This window comes from Grampus griseus, assembly GCF_964374135.1.
Source record: "Grampus griseus genome assembly, chromosome: 20".
NCBI lineage: Eukaryota > Metazoa > Chordata > Mammalia > Artiodactyla > Delphinidae > Grampus > Grampus griseus.
In genome coordinates this window covers 31,844,619-31,867,759 of record NC_139014.1, presented here as the reverse complement: position 1 = coordinate 31,867,759, position 23,141 = coordinate 31,844,619, and the positions used below count along the sequence as shown (strand labels likewise).

At 38.3% G+C, this 23,141-nt stretch overlaps 1 protein-coding gene across 1 annotated transcript in view; it reads left to right on the top strand.

Moving 5' to 3' along the window:
- ANKFN1 (ankyrin repeat and fibronectin type III domain containing 1) overlaps positions 1-23,141 on the top strand; it is a gene marked incomplete at its 3' end in the record, with an annotated part of 422,952 nt that overhangs the window by 345,554 nt on the left and 54,257 nt on the right. The window contains exons 8-11 of the mRNA XM_082679310.1: positions 7,008-7,105; positions 10,102-10,192; positions 15,605-15,712; positions 22,848-22,947. Of these exons, the coding sequence (XP_082535436.1) occupies positions 7,008-7,105; positions 10,102-10,192; positions 15,605-15,712; positions 22,848-22,947 (397 nt within the window). The remainder of the gene's footprint in view (positions 1-7,007; positions 7,106-10,101; positions 10,193-15,604; positions 15,713-22,847; positions 22,948-23,141) is intronic.

The following is a 23,141-nucleotide window of genomic DNA, read 5'->3' as shown; positions in this document are numbered from 1 at the left end:
TTTTGAGTATTTACTGTCTTTTTCTTTAACACAACTTATTTAACTTTAAGTTCATACAATTTAATTTTTAATAATGGCTGTGTTTAACAACCAGCTGGCAAAATTCCTAAAATTTTAACAATCAGCTCTTGCGAGCCATATGGGTCAACTCCAGCACCCGCTGGATTTATCCCATCTAAATGTGGATAGAGCCAAGCTCTGGCTTTCTCCTTCTCCCACTTTGTGCTGCCTCTAAAAGCTGCCCTATTATGCCACCTAATCTTAGATGTGACATGATGAGGGGATTTTGCACTTTGTACTCTGTGATAAATCTGAGACCTTCCCAACTCGTAATGTTCTAGGAAAACTAGTAGGTGAATCTACTAAGGAAAGAGATCCTATAAACGCAAAGAAAAAAGTGATTTCTATATGATCTGGGGCTTGGGGATTACCTATACTTCCGATAACTCCACTAGTGCAGATCATTCAGACTTTCTCATACCCAAATTGCAGAAATTACTGAAGGAATTTTTGTTTAAAGTCACCCCTGGTTAAGAGACCAAAAAAGTACAAAGGTGAAGCTACGTGAATATCACTGAAGACATTAGGCTGGCAGCAGCTGGGTCTCTAGAAGACTGGTATTCTTTCAACAAACACTTCATGCCAAGCTTGGAAAAAGAGAAAGAACTCTCAGCAGTAGTAAGAATCACAAAAATTATAGTATCGTTTATTTAGAAAGCAAAGACTATCAAGAGAAAGAATAAATTCCACCATAACAGGAGAGCCATTAGGAGATAAATAAAGAAGCAAATAGATCAGACTGTGGAGCTGACTTTTTTGCTGTTACTTGTAGTATTATGTACTTTTCAAAAACCTGAACATTTAGAATCATGTCTGTATCTGTAGGTAGCTCTGTAATATGGCAGGCAAAACTAAGACAATACACAATATACATAGGTAGGGGCATATTACTTTTGTAGATGGCAGAAACTGACAATAAATAAATGAATATAGCCTTCCAATTCCAACTGTGCTTTTAATCCTCTAGAAGTAGTAGGTGCAGGAAGGATTTACTAGTGTCCAAAAAAAAAAAAAAAAAAAGTCTTTTGCCCTTAATTTAAATCATTGTTGTTCTAGGGAAATTTAATTTGGGAAAAAAAAATATTTTTCTAATTAACTGGAAGACTGTGTGCTATGCAAACAATAAAGATTCTTGTTTGAAAGTAATGCATGCCCCTACTCCTAGAACTACCAAGGGAATTTAAAATAAAAAATGCAAGCGGCTCCAACCTCGTGTTTTGCCAGAGCTAAACAGAATTCCCAGATCCAGAGTTTTCACACGTCATTTCCCAATTTAAAACCCACAAGTGTTGAGTGGGTTCATGCTTCAGCAAGACACATCTTCTCATCTCTAGGAATGACTGCATTTGATCTTTTTCTGGGTTTCTCGGCACATCCCTCTCTCCCTCTTTCTACTTGTGCTATGGTTGGCCTGAAAGGTTAGAAACTGCACAATTAGATGGATCGGGGAAGATTTCATAATGCTCTGGTGCTGGGCTGGGCAGTCGAGCCAAATTCCATTCATTAGCTAAGGCGCCGGGGTGAGTGTGGCCAGTAAAAATGCTGTTTTGGTTCCACAGAAGTGCTGATAGGGAACAGGAAATAAAATTTTATTTTGGGGGGGTCCTTAGAGGCAGTATGGACAAGTGAGGAGTCTGGGATGCTGGGAATCTGGAAGCCAGGAATTAATCTCCATCTTAACTACTTACTGGGCAGCTCAAGCAACTTCCGTTCTCTTTTGACTGTATTTTTTCTAACACTGTTTTCTTATTCTTTAAGTAACAGCATCAGATTTCTGTCTACCTTATTCTTCAAGCATTCCAAAGTCATGAATCAAGTATTCAATTCACGCAACATAAACTGAGCCACCTATACTGTGCTAGGTGCTGTGATAGATGCTTTGGAAACTGGTATTAATACAACTTGGTTCATGCTCTCAAAGAGCTTATAGACTAAAGAGGAGACAGATCTCTTAAATACAAAACAATAAAGCAAGTGCAATGTAAGAGACATATTAAAATTACTATGGGAAAGCTGGCAAAGGAGCTTCCCTTGGAAAGCCAAGAAAAGCTATGGAAAGGAAGGATCCTTGAACCAGGGGTTTGAATGAAGGGGTAGAAGATTTTGAGGAAGGAGAGCATATTATAAGAGAAAACAGCATAAGCAATGGGTCTGAGGTCGAGTGACCAGTGAGGCTCAAGTGGAAAGCTTGAGTAGGGCCTGGGCAAGAGGCAGGAGGATAACTTTTACAGTCTGTCCTCCTGGTGTGTGAAGAGGATAAAACAACTCTAGACTTTGAGGCATTTGAGATTCGAGGGAGAACCTGGACAATAGCAGTTTTTAGATTTTTTTTTTTTAATCAACTGAATAGAAATTAGATATTGCTGCAACGTTATCTCTTTATGCCTTTCCTTTTGCACAGTCTTCACCTCTCAAAAAGCTGGCCTGAAGAGTGTTATCACTCTGCAGTTACACTGAAGAGTGTTATAACTCTTCAGGGTTTGTTAATCACACAGTCCACACCATGAGGCTTGAAATTTACCTGCACTTTGACTAAGTTCTCAGCTTGTGTGCCCTAACACTTCCAGTTATGAATTTTCTACTCTTCTCACTGATTCTGGGACATTCCTCCTCACATTATAGACTTCAGATGACGAGGGGAAACCTTCTGGAGCTCTGTTTTCTTCTTAAGCTTGGTCTGTGGTTTATAACAGCTGCCATCAGGAAAATGGTGATGGTTCAGGTAGAAACTCTCTTGCCCAACTGCTCTACATTTCTAAAGCTTAGATAAAAATGAAATACTTGTTAAAATAACAGAACTTCACATTTAAAATATTCATAGCTATTTGATACACATAGAGTGAATCACAGTTTGAGCCAGAGCCAATTTTTAAGAAATACTAACACCTAGGTTTTGTCTGGTACCTTTCTTACTAACGTTCAACTGCTATGAGCCACTGCATGATTGAACCCTGCTTCTATTTCCCAGACCTAAGTAGAAACAGTTGCCCTGATCTTTATCTTATAACTGTAAGTCTTATATAGTTTTAAACTTCATATACATGGCTCCAACCTTTCAGGGATTTAGAGCAGACTTATAAGTGATTTTTCTCATGGCTTTAATATTAAGTCTTTAAACTACCTACACATAACTTTCCAGAGAGACCATGCTAAGTTGCCTTCTTAGAATTCCCAGTTGGCTCTCAAAGTGATTCCGGCTCATTCTATTTCCAGAAGTGAGCAGAAGCTCCTTTCTTTATGTCAAGAGTCCATCAACCCAAGGAAGTACACAGAGGGAAAAAACTATAGGTTGCCCCAGAATAGACTGGCCATTCCAACATGGAGAATTTTTTTCCTTCCATGTAGATCTTCTCTTTCTCTAGACCCTTCCCCCTTTGAAACCTCGACATATTATAAGATCTAATTAGACTTAAATGGTTAAAACTTTCTATTAACTCCTAAAGAAGAACACACCTCCCTACAAACCTGCTTCTATTTGTTTTTGTTGTTGTTGTTGTTTTTGAAGAAGCCAGGCCCTCTTTTCCACCTGAAACATGTTTTGTAGAACTATTTCAATAGAACATGACAGGGGCTTCCCTGGTGGCGCAGTGGTTGACAGTCCGCCTGCCAATGCAGGCGGGTTCGTGCCCCGGTCCAGGAGGATCCCGCATGCCGCGGAGCGGCTGGGCCCGTGAGCCATCGCCGCTGAGCCTGCGCGTCCGGAGCCTGTGCTCCGCAATGGGAGAGGCCACAGCAGGGAGAGGCCACAGCAGTGAGAGGCCCACGTACCGCAAAAAATAAAAAATAAAAAAAAAAAAATAGAACATGACAGCTTTCATTCAAAAAGAAATTGTTGTTTCTTCAGAAATTTTAAAGATTGCATCTTTGAGCAACTTTTCTTTAATCATTTCTCAAATAATCTGGTCTTGTTCCCACTAATCCCTAGCTCTTCTTTTGGGATGTACCCTGAATCCTTAGCCTGAAATCAGAAGCTCTTGATCCTCAGTCTTGGGCTTGGGGCTTCACCACATCAGTGAACCATGCAAGTCTCAATGGCAACCAAAGATATTTTTGTTTCTAGAATTTTCCTATATTCTTTGTTCTTTCTAGATGTCCTTGCACATGTGCTACTAATTTTCATTTTGTTTGTGATAATTCCCTCAACGACTGCTCTTTTTTCTTTAGCTTAAAATAATATGCAACACTATTCTCTGATTACAAACCCTCTCTAATTTGACCTTAAGAAACTTGGCTTTTTCAAGAGCTAGTAGCTCATAGGCATAATAAAACAACTGGGGAAAGAAGTATACATACATACCTATATATATATAACACATATATTAAAATACATACATATATATGTTTCAGAATATGTATTTATAATAAGGTATAGGCTTGATTTGAGAGTAAACATACAACCTTAATCATTTGATTCTAATTAGATTTTACAATATGCCTAAGAACTTCAAAGGGCAAGAGTCTGGAGAAGGAGAAGATTCACATGGAAGAAAAATATCTCCATGTTGGAAAAGCAGTCTATTCTGGATGTGTGTGTGTACATATGTATATGCATACAATAAAACAAATATATATGTAGTTGATGTGTACAATATTTAGTAAGCGTTTTCTGTGCACCAAGCACACAGATCCAAGTGTGGATCTAGAGAGGGAAGAAATGACTAACACTTTTCTTATTCTCAAATTTCTCACAATCTAACGAGAAAAGGAAGCACAATATATGTGTAATAAATCTTGTTTTTATATAAATTAAGGACTTTGGGAACACAGAAAAGATGTATTTAATCAATTATTCCTGAGGAATTCAGAGCATTAGTAGGGTTTTGACAAGCAAAGGTTGGAAGATGAACACAAGACAGAGGCATACAAATGCACAGAATGATAAGCAGGTGACAAGGACTTTGCTTTGGGAAATGGCAGGACATGAGGATAGTAGAGTAAGGCTGGGACTACATTATGAAGGTCTTTGAATGCCTTGTTAGGGTTTAACTTTACTTTGGAAATCAACTGGACACTATGAAAAGATTTTATGAGGAGAAACTAAACAATTAGATCTGCATTTTAAAACTATAATTCGGGCTATAGTAAGAAGATTGTATATAAGGATAAGGAGATGAACAGAAAAATCAATTAGAGTTTACCAATTAGGCCTACAAAAAAACCAATTGCAGAGTTCATGCTCAGGATTATAAGGGTCTGCTCTAGAATAGCTTCAGTGTGAGGAGGAGAGGGAAATTTCTGGGAGACATTTAAAAATAGAACCTACTGGGTTTAGTAATCAACTGGTTGTGAGGAATTGGGGAAAAAGAGGAAGCAGGATGCACTGAGTTTTGGGGTTGGTTGACTGGACGTGTGGCAGTGCTAAATGAGCTAAAATTAAGAAAAAAAGAGGAGAAACATATTTTGGTAAGGAAAAGTACTTAATGGAGTACTTCCACTCAAGTGGAGTGGGGACACTCAGGTGGAAATTTACAGAAAGAAGTCAGAGCTCCAGAGAGAAGCTAAACCTAGAATTACAGTTTTAAGAGTCATTGTTGGAGCCATAAAAGTGGATAAGGTCACTACCTGGGACAAGCATGAATGAAAAAGGAGCCAAACCCTCAAGGAACAACACATCAAAGGACAAAGAAAGGGAGGAACAAGGGAGAGCCTGAAAAGAGGGAATCAGGAGGCAGAAGAAGCAGAAGACAGGGTGCAACCGAAACCAAGGGGAAAGAAGGTTGCAAAACACGGGGGGAGGCCAAAGTGGCAGGATTTCCCAAGAAGAGGCTGTTGTGGATGATCAAAGCACTAGGAATTTTAGGAGAGCAATTTCAAGAGAGTGAGGATAGCAAGCTAGATTCCCAGGAGCATAATGAAGAGAAGCAGAGGAGGCAGGGGCAGCAACTCTGAACAGAGGGATTGTGTGACTCTAGGGGAACAGCAGGATTTAGAGATGGTTTGGCTTAATTTTGAAGTATTTAAGCGTCATAGAGAATATAATTTAAATCTTAAGGCCTATAGCTTGTCATCATGAGGTTTAGAACATGCAGGCCTTGTCTTCCATGTGACTGAAGCTCCTGCTTCATTTAGGATTGCCTCAAATCCTGCCATGTGTAAACGGTCACTTAAGACCCTTTTTACTGATGATGTACAATTTCTCTCTCCTGATCACGGTTTTTTCAACCAGAGGAAAATGTTATGAAAGAGCGTGTCTCACAGTAAAATGGGGTGTTACAATTTGGGTGTTAAGATTTAACTGTGAATGAACACCCACTTTGGGGACGTCAGGTGTGTGGGGACCACCAAAGAGATCAGTCACAAATCCCAAATTCTCCAGCTGAAAAGAAGCCTAATGAAAAAGCCTGGAAGGCAATATCAGGGAGGAGAATGAAAGCCAGGGGAGCAGCATACGACACACTAAAGGAAGAGGGTGATTCCAGAAGGAAAAGGAGTCAAATTACGTGGAAGGAAATGAAAGGAGGCTTCTTCATTTGGGATGAGAATGCCCCTGGGAGCTCGAAGTAGCACTCTCAGCAAAATGGTGAAACAGAAACCAGACGTGGGGAACAAACAGAAGGTAATATCCTAATGAGCCCTTCACTTCTTACATGAAGTAAATAACATCTTCTATATACAATGAACTTTTATATATAATGTGCCTGCACACGTGTGTCTATATACATATATACATACATACACATTAAGGTATATTATTCACTGTTGAATGATTACTTTATTCCCCGCCTCTGTTTTAAAAAATAATGGTGAACTTGGAAACTGACTTATGCCGAGGAGAATTGTTAGATGTGCCAATACAGGGAAAGGAGGGTAAACTTACTGTTTTTGAGAGAGATTATATGCTAGAGTTTCTATGATGCTTCTTGGTAGATGACTATTCTCTCTCTCTTTCTTTCTTTTTCTCTTTCCCTCTCTCCCTCCCCCTCTTCCCCCCTCCCCTTTCCATCCAGTGGAATGGAGCACGTCTAAAGACTTTTGTCCTTTGGCTGGAGAAATCATCATGGAAAACCTGCAGACCCTGAGGTGCACAATCACAGGACTCACAATGGTAAACACCATTAGACTTCCCATTCCCCTACCCCTGATGCTTGTGCTGGGATATTCACACATCCCAGCCACAGCCAACGCCCAGTCCTCTGGCAACAACTGCCACTCGTTAAGCGTGCTATGTCTGGTACCCATAATCTGAACCCCACAAAGGAGTGAGCAGACAGCATGAACCACTTTGTAAGCTGCCATGTTCTACAGAGATCAGAAAAAGACTGGCCTCATGCAAGCCTTGAAAGCTGCTGCTTTCTGGATCGCAGGCTAATCTTTGGGGAGGGATCAAAGGCTCTATGAGATCCAATTCTGACTCCCTGTCTGATGGTAAAAATAATAGCTTCATCTAACCCTCATCCCTACAGCCTCAGTTGAGATCAGTCATCAATTGGAGTCACACAATTTCCTGAGAGAAACCCTTTTCCCTTGATTAAAAAAAAAAAAAAAATCTGCCCAAATGTGCTTTCACAGAAAAGAAACTATATGTGGTGGCACTACATTTCTCAGTAACCTGAACCAATTTAAACTGTGAATGAAAAACTGGAAGACTGTGCTTATTTGTTTAACCAATCTAAATTTAAGTGTTAATTATTTATAGAACTATAAACCATATAAGCATATGAAATGCAGAAAATAAAAACACCTAACAGATCAGTCCAGACTGGAACAAACCCTATATTTCCTCAAACAATTAAATGCAACAAAACTGGATCATCAAAATCTTTTCAACTGAAAAAGATTTTAAGTAAACTTAAATTAAACCTGTACCTTTTTATCCAATTCAAATAATTAATATCTTAGGACCTTCATATGTGAGAGGTAGAAGGAGAATTTTCTTGTTGTTTTTCTAAAAGGTTAGTCAATTAAAACAGTTATCTGTAAAGCGTAATCCTGAAGCCCAGAATTAAAAATCTGTGTTAGGTTGCACCTCTTCAAGTTTGAACCAGCTTATTCTAATAGAATTCTTGGTGGTTGGGTCACCAGCACAGAATCTTAACTTTTAGTCTTACTTACACATATACACCAGGGGCCAAAACCGTGGATTAGCAGAACAAACAAACCCCTGAATGGGTGGCCCCTACAGATGCTATTGTCATCTGATTCCCAACCCTATAGCTCACATGATGGAAGAGGGGCAGAGAGAACCCGAGGGAATTTCCGCTGCTTAAAAGAAAGAGTGATATGGTGATAAAAATGGAAAACTCTCCATAGAGAGGTTCTCTAATATTTGAACTAATTTTTTACAGGGATTAAGTTTTTGCAGTTGGTCATCCAATGAGAGCAACACAGACACTATCCTAATCACATAAAAGCCTAGAAGTAGATTTACACTTCAGAGAATCCCCATATCCTTGAGGTACCTAGAAACCCATTTTTAATGTTATAAAAATCAAGTTTACGATATGGTAGGGCCAATACGATTAAATCCCTAGCAAAGGCTCTACAACGATTGCTATTTTTTTTTAACTTCAAACACCACTTTACAAATTTTGCAAGCAATGCTTTAACAAGCGCTGACTCCTAAAATACCCCTTTGGGTTCATCAGAAAAAAAAAATTCCTCAAAGCAAAAATATAAAAGCATAAAACATTTTAAAATATTATAAGCAAACAAAAAACAACTCCTTAATTCTTTTTTTTAAATTGAAGTATAGTTTATTTATAATGTTATATTAATTTTGGATGTAGAATGTAGTAATCCAATATTTTTATAGATTATACTCCACTTAAAGTTATTAGAAAATATTGGCTATATTCCCTGTATTATACATTATATCCTTGTATCTTATTTATTTTTTACCTGGTAGTTTGTACCTCTTAATTCTCTTCTACTATCTTGCCCCTCCCCTCTGGTCACCACTAGTTTGTTCTCTACATCCTGAGTCTGTTTCTTTTTTGTTACATTCCCTAGTTTGTTTGTTTTATTTTTCAGACTCCACATGTAAGTGATATCATACAGTATTTGTCTTTGTCTGACTTATTTCACTAAGCATAATAACCCTCCAGGCCCACCCATGTTGTTGCAAGTGGCAAAATTTCACTCTTTTTTAGGGCTAAGTAATAATCCATTGTGTGTGTGTGTGTGTGTGTGTGTGTGTAATCACATCTTCTTTATCCATTCATCTGTTAATGGACACTTAGTTTGCTTCCATACCTTGGTTATTGTAAATTATGCTGCTATGAACACTGGGGTGCATATATCTTTTCAAATTGGTGTTTTGTTTTCTTTGGATAAATACCCAGGAGTGGAATTGCTGGATCACATGGCAGCAGGTCTATTATGTTTTTGAGGAGCCTCCATACAGCCACAACTCCTTAATTCTTAATGTCATAAAACATTAAAGCATATAAACCATTGTCTTAATAATGGTTTTAAAACTGAAGTAGCATCAAAGAACTAATTTTTAAAATGTCTGAATAACTGAGTAAAGGATATTTATTGCAGCATTATTTATTTAGCATAAAATGTGGAAACAATCTAAATGTCCACTAATGAGGGATTGGTTAAATAAATGACTGTGTTTACCCAAAGTGAAGTACTATACAACTACTAAAAGAATGAAGCAGATCTCTAATTATTAATCTGAAAAGATGTTCATTACAACTTGTTGATCTTGTAAAGCAAGTTGATCAGCTAGAAAAAGGTGATAGTAGTTGCCACTGGGGAGGAGAAAATAAGGAAAAAGAGGTAAGGGTGAGAAACTGCAGGTTTTGGTAAACCTTACCGAACTATGACTTAAAAATTGGTGTATAATGGTTTGGGGAAGGTCAGGAAAAGCAACTATGATATTCCAATTTTGAAAAAAGAAAGCACAAAGAAACTAAGAGGGCACCCCAAATATGTTTATTATCATGTAAAAACATAATAGTCAAGAAAAGCTAGAAAGTTAAAGTATGGGTAGTGGGATGAACAAGTTCATCAGACACAGAATAAAGCTTCTAGGGTAAAACTGACTAAATAAAATTCCCAACCCATCATTCTCTCTATTTCGATACTTTGCAGGGCCAACAGTATTTTGTTCAAGTCTCGGCTTATAACATGAAAGGATGGGGACCTGCTCAGACCACGACACCAGCATGTGCCTCTCCTTCTAGTAGGTGGTGGCTGTGAACTCTCTCAAGCCTGGCCAGACTCCAACTCCAATTCCATCCTCAGGATGCCATTGCCATTCCCTCTCCCCACTGCTTGGGACTAATAAGATGTCCTCAGAGTAGCATCTGGCCACATAATGAATGATTCCTCTGCAGAAATGTTCCCCTGGGAAGCAACTCAGTGGAATGAAAGAAGAGGGAATTTGGAACCAGCAAGACTGAATTTGATACCCATTATACCTTTTATTAGCTATGTGACTTTCAAAATTTACTTAAAGTCTCTGAGTCTCAATTCAACATCTGTAGAATGGGTCCGATCATACCCTTCACAGGGCTTTTGTGGAGATGTACTGAAATGGCACAGTAGGACTGGCTGGCCCAGAGTACATGCAGTCCATTTTAGACCGCACCTCCCCTTCTTCACCAAAAGTCTAGCAAATCTTACTTACATTCTGTCAGAAGAAAAGCTTTCTTATTAACAGGCACTCTGATACACTCTGCCACAAACAGAAATCTATAATATTTATTATGGTGGCTGAAAAACCCAGCAAAGCCCCTTCTAATTATCTTAAACTTAATAATTTATGTCTGGTGTATTTGGCAATTCTCTATTAACCAGAAAATTTAATTAACAAGAAGAACATCTCCAGACATACTACATGATAGAGTTTTCTGCATAATGAACCTATTGTTCTGAATTATATTTTATTTTAAAAATCTTCACTAATGGGATCATTTAAAATGGTATCATACACTTCTTGTGAAAGTGCAAACTGCTCCATCCTTTGTGGAACACAATGTACCATATTATATCAGCTGCTATAAGAACATTCGTTTCTTTTTCCCTATAATTATACATCTAAGAATCTAACCTAAAGAAACAGATGCAGACACACAATCATGAACAAATATGTGCACTGCAGCAATATATTGATATAGTGAAATATCACGTGTGGTGGGGAGAACAAATATCCAATATTAACTCTGCGGTTAAATAAAGTATGATATATATAGATCCATACTATAGAATAAAATGCAACCCCTAAAAATGGTGTTTTAAGAAATGATCCATTGTATAGAAGAAATTCTTATAAGTTTTATGTAAACAAACATCATAATTTTTTTCATATAACATTTAAACTGTGAGTTTGACTATAATTAGGTAGGTGTGTCTGCATATAACTATTAAAATTTAACAGCAGATATTTGGGTTATGAGATTATGGGCTCTTTAGTTTCCTATTTTATATATTTTTGTATTTTTCAAGTATTATAATAACCCTTTGCCCAGGAAAAACCATGAATCAGGTGGTATGTTATGGGCTTTCACATTCAGTGTCTCACTTAATCCTGACAACAGTCATTGTTCCCATCTTGTGGCTAAGCATCATATTATCATCTGTATCACCATCAACAGCAGAGCTAACATTGATAAAACTCATTATATGCTGCATGTTAATCTAAGAACTTTACACAGATTAACTCAATCTTCATAACAGACCTGTTAAGGTTTGTTATGAAGATTGAGGTGATTTTTATTATTTTACTGATGAGGGAACTATTAATATTGAGGTACATACACGCATACATACAGCCCAACAACAGAAAATTAGCCAGCACTGAAGTCAGGTCCAAACCCCATGTTCCTTGCTCTTAACCACTATGCTGTCCTCCTCCTCTATTAATAAGGAAATTAGGATTCAGAGAGGGTGTTGCCTTGCCTGGGGTCACAACTTTGGTAACATGGCTGAGCCAGGATTCAAGTCTGAACTAGTCAAGACTCTGCTGTGATAGCTAATGCCCTGCTATCAGGCAGACAATCAGACTAAAAGCCAGCCAACCGTTCCTGACTACTGCCTCTGGTGGATTCAGCTAGCTAAATCAGGCCATACAGAGCCTTGGACCACAAATACCAGGCATCTCTAAGACTCCTAAGTCCCCTAGCATTTGATGATTTAACTATTCCAGTCTTACTTGGACATCTTTCTTACTGAAGACTTACCAGAAACACATACGGGGAATATTGGAAGATTAAGATACTTAGGGAACCCATCTCATTCTACGGGGGTAAAAAGAGTATGTATTTTTGGAGATGGAGGGATAGAAGGGATAGAACAGCAAAAAAAAAAAAAAAAAAAAAAAAATTAGACCTGAAGGTGGGTCAGAGGGAAACCCACTCCAAACGCAGACCCCATGCAAATTCTGATCTGTATGATGTATTTACTTACAAACACCAGATGTCCCAGTTCTATAAACTTCAAGTTCTAGTCAGACACTCTCCCTCAGAGCCCATTTGAAGAGCTCTCTCCAGAATGAAAAGAACAGTTGTCCAGGTCTGGGAAGAGTTACTTATTACTTGGTAATTAACGTAGCAAATGGCAACACTTTCTAAAACAGCACATTTGATTAGTAGGGGTATCTGGCAAAGAACTGAAATCCAAACATGTCATTACAGTCACTGCAGACATGCCATGTCACTTGGAAAGAACAATATAAAAACACTCTGGTTCTATTTATAAACAGACTATGACATTGTGATGTAACATATATCAGTATTCAGATATTTACTAGAAGACAATGTATTCTAACATGACAGAATAATTGGAAATTTGGTAATATGTTCCAATAAGCTATAAAACTTTTTAAAATATTTTTACAAAAGGCCTGAATGTGTTTTTATAGACTTATGTTATATGGTATGGTACATAATAAGAGAAAAGGACCCAGACAGGCTTGTCTGAGTTATGATCAGGAAAGCCCTGATATCACCAGTGAATGTAAGCTCTGCACTGCATTGCAATTCAAGTGTCTCGTTACCAGAACAGTGAACAGTATTATGTGGCATGATCTGCTCTTTTCCTACCACACTAAGTTTATTCCTGTCAGGCTCCTGATTTCTTAATATATTTTCAATTTTCTCCCTCATCCCTAAAGTCTCCTATTTTATGTAGTCATCAGAACCTTCCAAACATCTATGAGAAAGACTCATTCTTTCCAAAAACCTTGGCATCATGTCCAGTGCTCACTCGGGCTGCAATTTAGCATTAGCAATTTTCTAATGTACCATAAAGTCATCAGCTCAAGCTCACCTCTGATGTAATAGGCCTCAGCTGAAAGAGCCAGGTCCACTTCATCTCCCCCTGCACTGATGGCAGTATTAACACTCATTAGAATGTATTAGCACGTTCAGGGCCATATAGTAATTCAGTCCCCCAGGAGTCTTACTCAAGCCAACAACATTGCTCATCTTATCTGAGTACTTCAGATACATTCATCCAACTAAGGAAACAAACTCATAACGGCCTCTGGGAATACATGAGAGCAATGTTTATTCTCACTGTGTCCAGATACCAGGGAAACTATAGATAGTCCAAGGGCCACTTGGAGTTCGTTCCCTCAAACATTTCCAAATTTCCCAGTAAAAGATCTTTCCTAGCCCATCCTACGTGAACACCATCATGCTTCTAGTCACAGTGCCTCACCAACATTTAATGAGCATCTCCAATGTGCCCAGAATGGTGCTTTACTTACAGTATTTCTTTGAAACCACAAATAACCTAAAAAGAGACTCAAAAGCTCACTTTACAGAGAAAAAACCTGAAGCAAAGAGAAATTAAGTCACAGTTTCTGCCAACAAAGAACAGAGTCCACAGAAAGCACCTATGCCAATTCCCTGTCTCCAGAGTTGACCACAACTAAGCCACACCACACAGACTCCAACCAAACTCTGACCCTCCTTCTCAAAAGAAAACAAAAACAAAAACATGTCCATGGTATAAGGAAATGAGCACTATACGGAGGGTCGTGAGACTATGTTACAGTCCTGGCTATGCCACCATCACCACCAAGCTGAAAAATTTAGAACTGGAATGGTTATCTCTGGGCCTCAGTCTTCTAAGAGGTAAAATGAAGAAGGGTACATGGGGGAAGGTGGGAAGGAGGAGGAATTAGAAAATCTCTGAGGCCTTCCTCTTCAAAGGGAATTATCTGCTAAGGTTAAGAAATGATGTTTCCATACTCACCACTCAGGAAGTTAACTTTCCAACAATGACTTCCCTTCTTTTTAAGTTATTATTTACATAAGGCTTTCCACATAACATTGCACTGGATAGCTAATGTACCTCTCATCTAATCCTCACAAAAATCCTGCAAGATAGGTACTATACTCCTTTTTCATACTACGGAGTAGAGGCCCTCTCAGTATAAGTAATTTGTTTTACAGACACTGAGCTAGGAATCAGAAGAACCAGGGCTCAAACCCAGGTTTATCTGACTCCAGAACCTGCATTCTTTCTAACTATGTTGTCCTACTCGGCCTTGGATGGACCAATGTGGAATGCTTTTACCTAACTTTAACTGTCATGGCATCTGCTTAAGTTTCTAAACAAGGGAGACTCCATATTTTAAAATCACTCTAGGTGGAGGGAATTTGAAACTTGTTCGATTAGAATTTAAGCCTCAAATATACTTGTGAACTAACGGGCTTTTCTCGAAAAGAATGTCTAGCAATTTTAGAGAAAGCATTTCAACCAAGAAGCACTTAAAGTTGTTGCTTTTGAAAGATCCAGAAAGTAAAACCAGGGGAAAGAGAATAGGGATGGACTATGAAATGACTGACCTGCCGAAAAAAAAATCTAGAGTTGGAGACAGCAGAATTATAATCTTGACATTAGTCCCATACGGGTTATTACTCTTGATATCATTATAGCCAAATGGAATGAAAATAGAAGGGGGAGAAAAATCTCAGTGGGTATTGCAATTTAAATTTGCCATGTAAGCTAATACTGTATATTTAGAGACTGAGCAGACAGGGTGGTTGGTGGCTCGGAGTATGTGCAGGAGTTGCTGTGCCAGCTAACCAAAGCAGACATTCATTAGAGCAAAATGTAGATTTCCATTTCTTGGCATCTGACATGGGCTCTTTCCTTGGAAAGAAATGTCAATTTGGCCAAAAGTGTCAAACCTACAATAAAAGCATTGGGACCGTGGATTTCATCTAGTCTGCACATTCCCACCCCTTTCTTTCCTACTGTGAAAATCCAGTGGCGACTTGGGGTGCTGAGTGGAGAGGTGACAGGGAACTGATTAGGACACAGACGCTGAAAAGGAGGGTAAGGAGCTGGGGGAGGGGAAATTGGACTCCCAAATTCTCTATTTTCTTTTGGCTTTCAATTACCATTTTCTCTTGCCTTAAAACTGCCCAACTCGAGAAACCAACCACAATTGCTGTTTTGCACAGGGCCTGAAAAATGGCAGCTTCCAAACCCTTGGTAATGCCTGCTAGTTGTGCAAGTACTGGGTGCTCATCCACACAGTCTGTGGGTAGTATGAGCAAAACTCAGCTCCCGAGGCAGTGCAGGCAAGAGGCCTCGCCTACTTGAAAATTTTACTCTGTTTGTTTCTTTTGTTCAATAGACTGGAAAGACTATGACGACAGAGCGCCTAGACACAAGGGACAGAGTGAAGTTTTGGAAGGTCTGCTGCAGCAGGTCCGAGCCCTTCATCAGCATTATAGTTGCCGGGGTAAGGATAAAAATCTGTGCTGGGCCATCGACTGAGGTCTCGGTGGCGCCGGTAATTTTAGCAGTTTCCTAACTGGGTCATACCTTCTCATTCATCAGGGAGGGAGAGAGATATTAATATTTGTACATCTGGAATCACTTTACAGCACTATCTTACTTTAACCCTTCAGAAGAGACTTCCCTCTCCCTTCCTTCCCTTCCTCTTTCTTTTGCACCCTCACTCCATAGGAACAGTTTGAAAACAAGCACAGGAAAAACTGCAGCTGCCATTAGTTCCCTTCCCTTTAAATTGTACCTTCACAAAACTTCTCAGTGTGCTGAGTCTTTGGGATATTCACGCTCAAACTTTTCACCTGCAACAAAAATTCTGTGAACATCCCTGAGGAAGCACAACCAATTATAACAGCAACAATAATATTAAACTTCTGTGTACATTTATTATAAAATTTACATACAATTCACATCCAATATCTCTTTTTCATCCTCATTTTGGCAATTATCACTGAGGCTAAGTGACTTGACCAAGGTCACAATGCCAAGAAGAGACAGAATCAAGATACCAACGTAGGTTTTCTGTCTCCAAGCCAGTCTTCCTGTCACACCTCGTTTTTGTCTCCCACCCTTACATCAGGACAGGGCACTGGATTTTAATCTTCCCCTATACTACTGCTCAAGAGGAAGTAGAGCATAAGTTCTCTAGACCTAGCCAACTACACCCAGAAAGTCTCTGAGAAGCTTTAAAAAGATTATTTTCTACTTGGGCTGTTCAAATGGGACAGGGTCAGGTTTCTGATCTGTGTAATGATTCGTGGAGCAGGCACTTAGTTTTATTTGGAGAATTAAATTTCCATAAAGTTTTCATTTTCCATGCTCCTTCACCCATCACATCTCTAACTCTCTAGATTCAGGGCACTGCAGGCCCAGCTAGGTTAATAATCTATGGTTGAGACTAAGAAATGCTAAATGAGTTTTGACTAGGTATAAAGAAATCATACTTAGCATTAGCAAAAAGTTGTTCCCAGTTGCTGTATAGTTATGACAACAGAGCCCTTCAGAAATGTTGGCTATAGCTAGAAATGAGGGCAACTGTTTGCAAGAAAATAATGTTCTAATGAGTGGTTGGTTCATTAGGAGATGTAAGTATGCATGGAAGAGGCTTAAGAAGGAAACCCAAGTGGGATTTCATTCTCGGATCTCTAGGAAAACTTTACCCAGACTAGGGCCTTCAACATTCCACACCGACCAAAGTACACTCAGTTCTCAGTTATCCAGGGCCCATTTAACCAAGACAGGCGTTATCTAGGCTCCTTTCTCTTCTTCTGCCTCTCCATCATTTCCCTGCCCATTAGTTCCTGCATGGCAGGCTAAAATAATGAAGCAATTGGATAGATTATTCTCTGCAATTCATAAGCCACTTTGTGTTTGGTCTTTATCAGAGGGGGAAAGCTAAAACTACTCATGAGAATGAGGGATTATTTTTTATATTATCTGAGGATTTAGATGTTCTCCCCATTACTACTGGATTACATTCCAATAATCAAGAAATGATTGTCTAGACAGCCCAATTATTTCTATGGTTTCCATCCAACTTTTATCATGTACCTATTTTCACCCCACAGGGATGTAAATATACACACAGTATCAAGAAAGCTTTAAGTAAGGCATAAGGTAGAACTTCCCAAAAGGGAGGAATATTTTTATATTGAAATGTATATTTAAACAGTACTCAAAGTGTGTTCCACGTAAGAGTGGTTCTATAAGATGCTCAGCTGGAAAAGGGTCTCTAGTCAAGTATATTTGGATATTGTTACATTATATATCCCTCTCTTGGAAATGTAAAATAGACATTAAAATATTAAAGACTCTAATAAAAAGAAATTTTGAATTTGGTTAAGCAAGCATTTTCCAAACTTACCTGGCCACTGTAAAACATTTTTTACAGAATTAGTGTTCCAAGCCACAAACTTTGGGGAACACTGACCTATAATATGCCAGGACAAGAGAAATGACCTTCCGAGATGATACAACATAAATCTCTCTAAATCTAAAAGGATAAATTAAGGATAATTAGGTACTGCATACAGAAAACTACAAAATTGTTATTTAAAATAAACTATATTGATACTACGTGGTTTACAAATTTTATAATTAGAAAAAACAATTACTTCAAACCCCAGTTCACCCACTTACTGTGTGTACTTAAGAAAAGCATTTAACTTATCTGAGCCGTAGCTTCCCTATCAGAAAAAAACAACCATAATAATATGTATCTTTCAGGACTGTTACAAGAATTAAATTAGATAATGTATTAAACTCATCTGGCATGAGTAGGCACTTTACAAACTCTAGCTTATTTTTTTTCATTGTTCTTCCAAATGAAGAATGAGATGCTCTCATCCTCAGCATTTTATATGTCCTAGAATTAAAGTATAATCACTGACTCCATTGTAATGAGCCTGGAGTACTCAATAGATACACAGCATATTCTAAATGCAGAACTAATAATAAAACATCCCTTCTCCTACCAAAGCCCTGCATGGGAGATACCAAAACCCACATTAATTTCTCTATTTTTGGCTAAAAACCTGGCCACAGCTAATTCGCATCTTCAGTACTGGGATGGAAATTCAACAGAGATGTTGAGTGGCCTTTATTGTCCACAGGGTTGATGCCCTGACATACATAATGAATTATAAAGAAGTCAACTGTGTTCACTAAAGCAGTCCCCTACAGGAGTGAATTTCAATTATCATCCAATTTTTCAACTGGCAAACATTAATTGAAACACTGTCTCCTATGTGTTAGGTGCGAGACATACCAGTATGAATAACATAAGCTCTCTATGCTCCAAGCACTTAAAAGCTAAAGATCTGCTTCATTCAGAGTCCAGAAAACTAACCATTCCTCCAGAGCCCTGAACTAAGCAGAGACAGAATAGAAGCCACAGTGGTTCTTAGGAAAACCTGAGTTTAGACTTTGCATCAGTCAAGATAGGCTATATCATGCTGTAGTATCCACATGACCCCCCCAAATATTTATTTCTCCCACATGCTATAGGTCTACCACCGGTTGCCTGAGGGCTGGCTGTCCTTCTGTCTTGTCATGATCCTCTTTCTGGAAATATATTTCAGCACCCATGGGAAAAGGAAAAGAGACTCTTGAAGGTGTCATGTGGACAAGACTGTATCATTTACACTCAAAATTCATTGATAAAACTGGTCACATGGCCCCAACCCAACCACAAGAGCTCCAAAAGTACAACTGTATTGTACCATGTGCCCAAACTGGAGGAGACCTGAAATACTGGACATTTTCATGGGCCCCTTTCCCAACTGGTAGTAGCATTTCTCATTTTTCTCTTTTTTTTAGTCTAATTTTTTTAGTTTAGTTTTCATTTTTATTTAAGTTATATGTGACTACACTCTGAAGGCAGATTATGTGGGTTCAAATACAGGCTAGACATTTACAAATCTGCATGACCTTAAGCAAGTTGCCAGCTTCTCTATACCTCGCTTTGCTCACCTGTAAAATGCAGATAAGAATTATATAAACCTGTCGGCCATCTGAGGACTGAATTACTTAAAATAAGTAAAGCACTACGAAGAACTTTATTATGAATGAAAAAACAATTTCTCCCATCCTCCATTTTCTATTCCCTAGAGGCTCAATTATTTTGATATTTTCTCCATATCTCTAAATAACAGGCTTATAATTGCTAATTCTTGATTTTTAAAAAAATATACAAAGTAGAATTGGTCCTTCATTAAAATGATTTGTATGTTAAATATATATATATAGTTATTATCTCACTAAGGAAGATGATTATTTCTTTTTTATCCCTCCACCCTCTTCTACGTATATGTAATTCCTACTCCCTCATTCTCCTAATATAGTCATTTAATAAGATCAATAGTTATTGCTAACATTATAATGATCATATAAATTTTATGATTATTTTCCTTTCCTGGATAACTTGTTTCCTCTGTAGATAATAATCAACTTTTATTATGTGTTTTTTTATTTTTCCATGTGCTTATAACCAATTAATCCCCAAGCTATTCTCCAGTTCTCTCAATTTTCTCTCAATACAATCAGATACATAAGTATTGTTTCAAATGGCATCTTCTTAAAGAAACCTCTCATAGAGCCCTCTGACCTGCTCCAATCTAGCCTGGTTACTGGATGCCTCTATGTCTGTTACTTACTGGCACCCTAGGATCTCCTTTCACCACCACGTTGAGCACTCTTCTTGCCACTCTCCAATACTGGATTTCTTCTTTTTTGTTTACCATCTCTTCCTTTTTCTGGGGTTTGTCTGCCATTGGTGGGAGCCTTTCCTCTAGTAGCTTCCTGTCAGGACACTTGGGAGCTAATTTTTGGATACATTAAGTGTCTTAAGATGTATTTATTCTATTTAATATTTATTTAGGATAAATAAGTATAGAAGTAGATAAGTATAGTATTCCCAACTGAAATAATGTTCCTTCATATTTTGAAGGTGTTGCTTCATTGCCTTCAAGCTTTCAGTGCTGAAAAGTCTGATACCATTCCGATTCCAGAAGTTTTACATGAAGTCTACTTTTTCCTACCCTGGAAGGTTTTAAGTTTTCTTTCCACCTTCAGTATTCTAAAACTTCACTGTTATGTACCTTCATGTGGCTCTATTTTTGTCTGTTGTGCTGCACATTTGGCAAGCTCTTTCAATACAGAAACTTATAGCCTTCAAGTATGGGGTATTTTCTTAAATTACTTTTTAAATTATTTCTTCCCCCTCCTTTTGCTCTGCTCTCTCCTATGAGAACTCTTATTCAGATACTGAACCTCATGGACTAGCCCTTTAGGTTTTCCACCCCCGCCCCTCCTACTCTCCATCCTCATGTCTCTTTGCTCCACTTTCTTGCAGATTTCCCCAATTTTATTTTCTATTTGGTTTTTTCAGACTTTGATAACATATTTTTAATTTCCAATGTTCTCTATTGTTCTCTGAATATTTCTCTTACAGACCTTCATCTTTTTTACAAGGATGCAATGTCTTTGCTTGTCTCTCAGGCTATTAATGACAGGCTTTATTTCATTTTATGTTTTCTTCTCTCAACATGGTCTCCCCTCTAAATTGCTTTTGTTTGGTTTTGGCCTGTGTTTTTTCTGTGACATGCTTTTCAAACTGCCTAGTGATCCTTGGATGTGTACTCAGATTTAAGAGAAGAGAACTCAATAGCTGTTGGGAAGCTCTGAGCACATGGATAGGGCTCCTTAGTTACACAGATCACTGTAGGGTGATCTGGCATGGCCTTATCTTTAGGAAAGCAGTAAAGCCAATGTCAGAATCTTTAGGTGTACTCTTACGCTAATCAGAGTCTCCAGAGATGCTTCTTCCAGTGTTCTGCCTGGAGAATATAAATTTGAGTACCACTGTTCCGAGAGTCCAGTGGGGAAATACTCTGTATGGAAACTTTCATTTAATCCACCTGTTTTGAGTACATACCACTCCCTCCCTCTATTTTTTAACCATACACCATATCTTTCACTCTAAAGATCTCTGTTTTTATGCTTTCCAGAGAATATGCTACTAGCTTTCTTCTAGAGTGGGGAAAGGGTAGGAGAGGATATTTAGAAGTCTAACTACTTTTTAAACAGATTTCAACAAAACACCCTGATTTTAGCTCCACATTCACCACTCTTCCAGCAGTATACGGTGCCCATGGGTGAGTCAGGTTACTTCTCAGCTTTCTCAGGTCTGCTAAATCCATCTGTCCATCTGCTTTCTAGCTACCAAAATTCACGTGCTTTTGTCTCCTTTCCCATCTCTTTGTCTTGACAGATTTACGTCACTTCCTCTTTTTTAAATCTCTTTACTCTGCTTTTAGTAAGATTTTGGGAGAGAGTAGTATGTGATAAATAAGTTCAATATGCTGCCTTTAATCAGAAGTCCCAGCAGCATTATTTTCAAGTAGAATATAACCAGCAAAATACATGTTCAAGTTAGAAAAAAATGCTTTTGCTTTGTTCTGCCAGGAATAACCATTACCAACACAAGCTTGAAGCTGGCATGAATGCTTTTGTCAATCAGCTCATTCCCAACTGCTCCTATAGGATCACGGGCAGAGCCACACTGGGCCTCAGGCATGGGCCATCCACCCAGGTTTCCATGTCTAACAGCAGTGATATGGACCACGTTCTCATCCCCAGTAACACGTCTGTCAGGAGTCTGGTGATGACCCCAATAACCTCAGCTTCCCTTCATTAATTACATTTAAGATGAGAATTAAATCAGTGATCATCTAGTTCAGCTCTAGGGAGCACAGTTTGCAAAGACGGCTACAGGAAATCTACTACTTTTATCAGTGAGAGCTCCAGCTGTAAATAAAAGAGCTAAACAGAAGCAATGGATGATTTGTTCATCACTGTAACCATAGAACCTAACATATAGTAGTGTACCAATAAATATTTATTCAGTGAACAAATGCTTGTTTTTCTGGGTACTGCCTTTTTTATCTTGGACAATCCACTTAACCTCTCTGTCTCAGTTTCTTCTTCCGAATAACAAGGATAATCATACCTATGCCTACAACTATTTTTGTAAGCCAACATACACACTGGAAAAAAACTACCCCAGAATGCTAGCAGTGGTTCTACTAACATGGCAGGATGATATGTGTGGGATTTTGTTCTTTTTTTCTATGCTCCAGACTTCCTGCAATGTGCCTATATTAATTTTATAATGAAAAAAAAAATTTAATGGAATATGCAGACTAACAAGAAGAGCTTTGCCAACATTGAGAAGTATGTGACTATTAAAAGGCAATGGGAGCTGGGGACAAAAGTTGATCTCGTTTCTTCATATCCCACCTCATAATAAATAAGGAGAATATAAACAAAACACCTAAGTGACTTCACCTGGAGTTATAAATGTTACTCATTTCCAACAGCTTTGAGGAGCTGTTCATTAATTAACTACTGGCATCTCAAGATACAAAAGCATCTTGACGGACTGAATGAGCTGAATCCCTACATGAAACTGAGTATAAGTGACGCTGAAGGGACAGGAGACAGAAAGGCAAAATGGTGGGAAGAAGGCACTGAGACTGTTGTTCTTCCAGTGGAATTTACACTGTATTTTTTTTTCTGTGTTCCAGAAAGTTCAAAATTACAAACCACGGGCCGCAAGCAGTCAGTCTCTAGGAGCCTGAAACACCTATTCCATTCCTCAAACAAGTTTGTGAAGACCTTGAAACGGTGGGTCCTATGTAGTTTTTCCAGGAAGTCTTAGCTTCTCAGGAATCTGCTGCTTTTGGTTCTGAGTGGAAACTTGGTAGAAATTTCTCTTTTTTTATTATTAAGACAATACAAAATTCACTTTTCTTCTGAAAATTTGGACAAGATAGCCAATAAATTTGTTGTATTTAAGAATATGCTCATAGGTATATTTT